General features: G+C 39.9%; 1 protein-coding gene across 1 annotated transcript in view; it reads left to right on the top strand.

Moving 5' to 3' along the window:
* The window catches only part of LOC137967307 (uncharacterized), a 4,394-nt gene extending 802 nt beyond the window's left edge, over window positions 1-3,592 (top strand). The window contains exon 2 of the mRNA XM_068813827.1: window positions 677-3,592. Coding sequence (XP_068669928.1) covers window positions 731-2,140 — 1,410 coding nt within the window. The 5' untranslated portion in view covers window positions 677-730 and the 3' untranslated portion in view covers window positions 2,141-3,592. The remainder of the gene's footprint in view (window positions 1-676) is intronic.
* Window positions 3,593-6,000: the final 2,408 nt, after the last annotated feature.

Raw genomic sequence — 6,000 nt, 5'->3', positions numbered from 1 at the left:
TGGAAAATGCCAAAAATTGGGTCGTTCGGACGACGCTAAACGGAGAAAAAAAAAGCGATGGCCCTAATGGAAACTGATAAAGATACAGTTAACGGGCATAGTCATCTACCACTGATTACAAAATTACTGAAATTTCCGAGAAAACCGGAAGTATCGTCTAAATTCTCGGAATAATGACGCAACGGCTACAAGATTGTAGCGTGACAGCGTCGAAGTTTGTCAAAGCAAGGAATGTTAGAATCTTGACCAGTGTGCGATACAAAAGCAGACAAATGGAACAGTGTTTAAAATATGGTACTTTTACAATACTTTAATTATTGCAGCTTTACTAAGAAAGGAGGCCATGCAATTGGACAGCGTGACAGGCAGCACACACTCTGACAGTTATTTTGAGGAATGAAAAAACAAGAACAACAACAGCAAAAGTGCGACGATAATCTCCGTCCACGCGGCTTAAAATTTTTACAAAGGTGGTTGTTAGGGAGTCAACTCACTATATATAGTTGACAGTTTATCCCTAACGGTAACCGCAATCCGCTTGGCTCTGAAGATGACTACCGCTCAGGTTGTTTAAGAGTCAATCAATGTAATCCTAAACACTCTTTCTCGAGACAATCCACACTCACCCGGACGAACGTACTTCATTTAATTATGAATATTTCTTTTTGTCAAACAGGCTTGACGCACTGAAAACTGCAGAACACTCAGTAGACAGCTACTGAAAGGAAAAATGAAACGCTCACAGGACTATACTTCAGTCTTCGAGCAAAGTCCACCCCAAGGCGACAAGAGGAAGCGCCATGAGACAAAGCTATGTACGCCCTTCTGTGGCCCTGAAGGTTGTTCAAATAGTGGTAATCATGATAGATGGATTATGTCTCTTGTTAATATGCAGGAATCAAACCAGTTAAACTTAAGTAAGTGGCAGGCGTCTGTAGACGAAGCTAAGGAATCATTTGATTTCAACCAGCCACTGGTTGACCCTGTCTTCGACTCTGAGTACTTTTCCATGCTCAGTTGGGCAGCGATGCTTGGAAAATGGCGGATTGTCAAGTGGCTTTTGGAACAAGACTTCATCGTCCTCTTCCCTAATGCAGAAGATACAGCAAATGGACCTGTTGGATCCAACCTTACAGCGCTGTTTTCTGCGGTACGGCATCTTCACATAGGGGTAACAACTCGGCAGACGTACGAGATCCGCAATTGTTTTGCGAAAATATTGGACGAGTTTCTAAAACGGGATTCAAGAATGTTACTTGTTGAAGAAGGGGAAGCAAACAAGATCACCTTACTGCACCTATGCGCCGAAGGCGACGAAGAATCCACTGCTCCCTTCGTCTCTTACCTTAAACGAATATTGACAAAGTTAAGCGACCTCAAGCAGGAGAATCGCTATACAGAGAAGAGACTCAAACGCTTTCTGGAACAAAAGAATTGCCGTGGTGACACATTCCTTCACCTCGTTGCCAAATACAAAGCAAGGCAGGAGGCAAACGAAGTCATTAAACTTACAAAGGAAAAATTATCTGGCATAATAAAAAATGTAACTGCAATGGAAAACGACGAGGGGAAAACTGTCGATGACGTTCTGGAAGATTTCAAACAAGATCCTGAGGTTTTTCAAACTGATAGCCAAGAGACTGAATATCGTCCCTTAAGTGGCGGTGCTTCTGGTGCTTGTGACGAAGACGAAAAAGGTTCCGACACGACTTCGCCAACAGACGATCCATGCCGCAAGGAGTTGCCCCTTGAAGAAAACCAGGGATGTAGTGCAATGTTTATGCCAGTTGCCTCTACACCATCTGGTGAAAGAAAGAAGAATTTAGCAGAGTGTCCTCCAATGTTATTTCCAGCCTCTGAGCCAGATGATATGTTACATATCCAGGATTCACAGTCTGTGAACAGTAATCAAGCAAACCCAGTCGAGTCCATGAATAGCAGCACCACCCCAGAGATTGAAGAAGCAAAGGAACAAGCAAAGGAGTCCGTGAGAAAATTGATTCGCAGAACTACATTAAGGCTCGACCAAGAAAAAGGCAAACATGAAGAATTGACGAGGAGTCTCGAGAGTTGCAGCTCGAATATCAAAGAGTTGGAAGGGGACCTGGCTAAATACGAGGATATCTTGTCCAAACTTTGACTTGCATGCTAATGCAAGCAGCAGCACCCCTGAGATTGAAGAAGAGGACACTATAAAAAAAATTGATTTGCACAACTACACTAAAGCTCGAAAAAAATACAGAGAACAAATGGAGAGTCTTACTCAGGAGGAAAGAGATATCGAATCGAAGATCGCAACGTTGGAAAAGAAACTGGCTTGTCTCGATGTCTTGTCCAAACTTAAATGCTAATGCCGTGTCTCGCATTTTGGAACAACAGTAATCGGGAAGAAAACTAGAGAACTTTTCTTAAAGGGAACCTCCACTAAAACAAGAAAATAACATAACATAATGTTTACAAGTAAAAGTGTTCAAACTTTTTTCAATTAAAGCGTTTGTATTCGGAAAAAATGCATTTTAGAAACGCTTGTTTTGGCTTTCAAATTTCCCTTGCGTCGCCATCTTGAATAATTGTGACATGTCGTGGTTGCCCTATTGTTCCAGAACAAACGATCTTTGTGTCAGAACAATAGATCGTTTTCACTGTCACGCAATAAAAAAATAAATCGAAAATCATCCAGTGGAAAAAGTCATGAATTCGTGATGTTGTGATTGTTGTTGATTAGCCCATTCATACGAACACGCTGATTGGTTTATATACATTCTAAAGAAATATGGCGGACGTAGCGAGATTCGTAGCGAGTGTTTACACGAAAAAGAAAGGGCTTTAGGAGGTTGAATTGCAGTTCAGTTCAAGCGATGTTGAATCAGACTGTCATTAACGATTCAAAAGGTGAATCTTTTCCGTTATATTTTAATTTAAAAGATGTAACCTATACCATAGAAGTAGAAATAAGCGCGGGAAAATATACATAACGAGCATGTAACTTAGACAGCTAGCGAGCTGCAGCTCATTACATGTGGTCTTCTGTGCGCTTTTTGTTTTTCTGTATTCATGTGCAATTAGTTTTTCCGCGTACGGAAACAAAGAAGAGTTTGAAGCGTGCTTTATGTTCGAATTTCAAATCGAAAAAGGAGCTTTTGCTCGTTACAGAGCACTGCTCTAATATACGGAAAATCGCCTCTATTTTCTTGGACACGTATTCCTTAAATGTAGGCCTTCTGCCTGTATTACATACGTGCCAACTCTCCCGGATTATCCGGGAGTCTCCCGGATACGGAACGAATCTCCCGGTCTCCCGTACGGGTCATTAAATCTCCCGGATAAAAACGACTCTGAACCTTGCACAGACGTTTCTCCATTCTAGACTCAAATTGCATCCCCAAGTTTAAAAAAAATCGATTTTTTCAAACTCATTTCATTGTTTCTAAAAAAATGACTTCCTTTAGCTATCATAGCCATATAACCGATTGTTTGATTGGATCTCCGATTAACCAATAAAAATTCTTGACATAAGTACCCTGTTTTCCCGCAAATTCACAATGGCGGCAGAATATTCCTGTATTCTGAAGGAGCTGCTGGGGGATGGGAAGGTGCGTTTATGGGGGGGGGGGGAGAGGAGGGGAGGGGGAGTGGGTAGGTTGATCGAGGGGGAGGGGTGGGGAGACCGGATGGAAAAAATCTCCAGATTTTAGATCTCCATAGGTTGGCACCTCTGGTATTAGGTTTAGGCTTATTTCAAATCTTTTCAAATGCACTATTTTTTCTAATAATTATATTGTTTTGGTGGCCGAGGCTGAATTGAATATTTTTAGTTTCTGCCGAGTTTACGTTGAAAATATTCTTGTGAATATTCTTAGATTTTAGCATATGGTATTTATGTTGTCAAAAGATTGTATTTGCTGTCTGGATGGTGTTAAAGTAATTTTAGAGCCAGCCTATAGGTATTAAATACATATTATTTGATACAATGCACATGACTTCTTGCAGAAATGTTATTAGTATCTTGAACTTACTGCCAGTGCTATGTTTGAGATTCAAATGTAAAATACGTTTACTGTATTGAACTCAGTGTTTCCGCCAGACTGCACCATTGTGGGAATCCTGCATTGCATTTAGAGAAGGCCCCCAGAGAAATGGAGAAAGGGCCAATTTAGCCCTTTACTTTTACAAGGCTGCATGCAGGCTTAACCCAGGGATAGTATTCTAATAACCATCCCAAGGCTCAAAATTGTGACCGGTATGGTCGCCAATGAACTAACAATGTACAATGCGACTAACATTTGTTTCTTGGCGACTAAAAATTCTAGTTTAGTTGCCATAATCGCGACTTCCTTTTGCTTCGTTGAGGACACCTAGTAAGCCATATTGAAAGATCTTTGTTTCTTTAAAACACTTAACATAAGAAAAGAAGTCAATCCATCCTTTTGCTTTGCTGTGTCTCCCTATAATGCATTACAAACCCTTGGTCATTGACTTTGTCTTGTATGCCTTTGTATTGTTCTTGACCCAGGTCCTTCATGCCAGACCTCTGGCGACTAATTTTTTCGGTCCAACTATTATCTATTGGCCCCTTTCCTAAGAAATTTGCCCCTGAAACAAACCTTAAGGGGCCACTTTGGCCCTCAAGTATAATTTTCTGGCTAAAACACTGAACTATGATGCTTTTTTCTCAGTACCTGGCCAGGGAAAATGGTTCCTGTTTTATTGTGTCTAAACACTTACATTCCTTACTGTGTTAGTTTTTCTATAACTGGGGGCCTTATTTCAATTCTTGTTTAAGTAGTGCACAAGAGAACAGTTGTTTACTGTAGATAAATTGCCATCTTGATGAAGCATCTTAGCACTGAAAGCGGTCAATACAACATTTATGAAAGCTGCTGTATATCTTTTAGTGTATTCCACAAGCCAAGGCAACCTCAAAAGTAAGGTTTATAGGTGAAAACATTTCAACAGAGTATTAATTACTTAGAGAAGATAAATAAAAATTACATATTTCAAAGTAGTATTCTTTGATCTAGGCAGTAAAAACTATATAATGTATCATATATAATGTATCACATTGAAAATGTTTGTATTAATCAAGCATTCCCAACCTTGTCTTCAATCAGTGTTGGCATAATAAAGGCATGTTGAAAGAATTTGCACTGTTTTTGTCTACTTGTGTTGGTGAACTTTATACTACTTATTTGAAACCTTTTATATTCTTCAAAGCTTTTTACAGATAACTGGATGGGGTCTGGGGTAGTAGTTAGAAAGGTTTTCCTACCATTACTGTTTCCAAATTAGATTGTTTCTTTGGTCACAGCAGTGATTATTATCGACCAGCAACATGCAACAACAAGTTGCAAATTGCAAATTCCTCACCCACACAGTGTACAAATGTGCAGTAGTCACCCACCTCTTCAGAACCTCTAATTTTATTTGCTCCCGGACTCATCCACCTCTATTATTTTCAGGAATAGGCCATTGTTTCTGTTGTTTATTTTATTGTTTTCTTGGCCAATCCTGTTAAACCTTAGGAGAGGTGCATGGCGCCTCCAAATGTGTGTTAGAGGAACATTAAACAATTATATGTCTGTTTTACAGAACTATTGTTCAGTGATCAATGGAATGCAATACCAGTGAGGGGTCCAGGAAGCCTGCCCCACCCCCTATTTTGGGTAAAAATAGAAAAGAACGCAGATGGAAGAAAAGCTGGCTGGGCAGGCAAAACAAACACAAAACCACCCCCACCCCCCTTTAGCTCAAGGTCTGAATCTGCCACTGAATGCACTTGCAAACACTATTTTTTATGGCAAGCAATTCAAGTTCAATGATAAAGCCACTTGAACTGGTTGTTACAAAATGTAGTGTTTGTAAGTGTGTTACACTGTCATGTGAACAATAATCTAATGTACAACCAGTTGAGGACATGAAAAATTGTTTAGTATTCCTTGCACACATCATTTATTACTTGCATAATGACTTCAGACATTAAAGAATGTAGTATACTTAAGC

This window comes from Montipora foliosa, chromosome 8 (genome assembly GCF_036669935.1).
Source record: "Montipora foliosa isolate CH-2021 chromosome 8, ASM3666993v2, whole genome shotgun sequence".
Taxonomy (NCBI): Eukaryota; Metazoa; Cnidaria; class Anthozoa; order Scleractinia; family Acroporidae; genus Montipora; species Montipora foliosa.
This window is presented reverse-complemented; position numbering and strand designations above follow the sequence as displayed.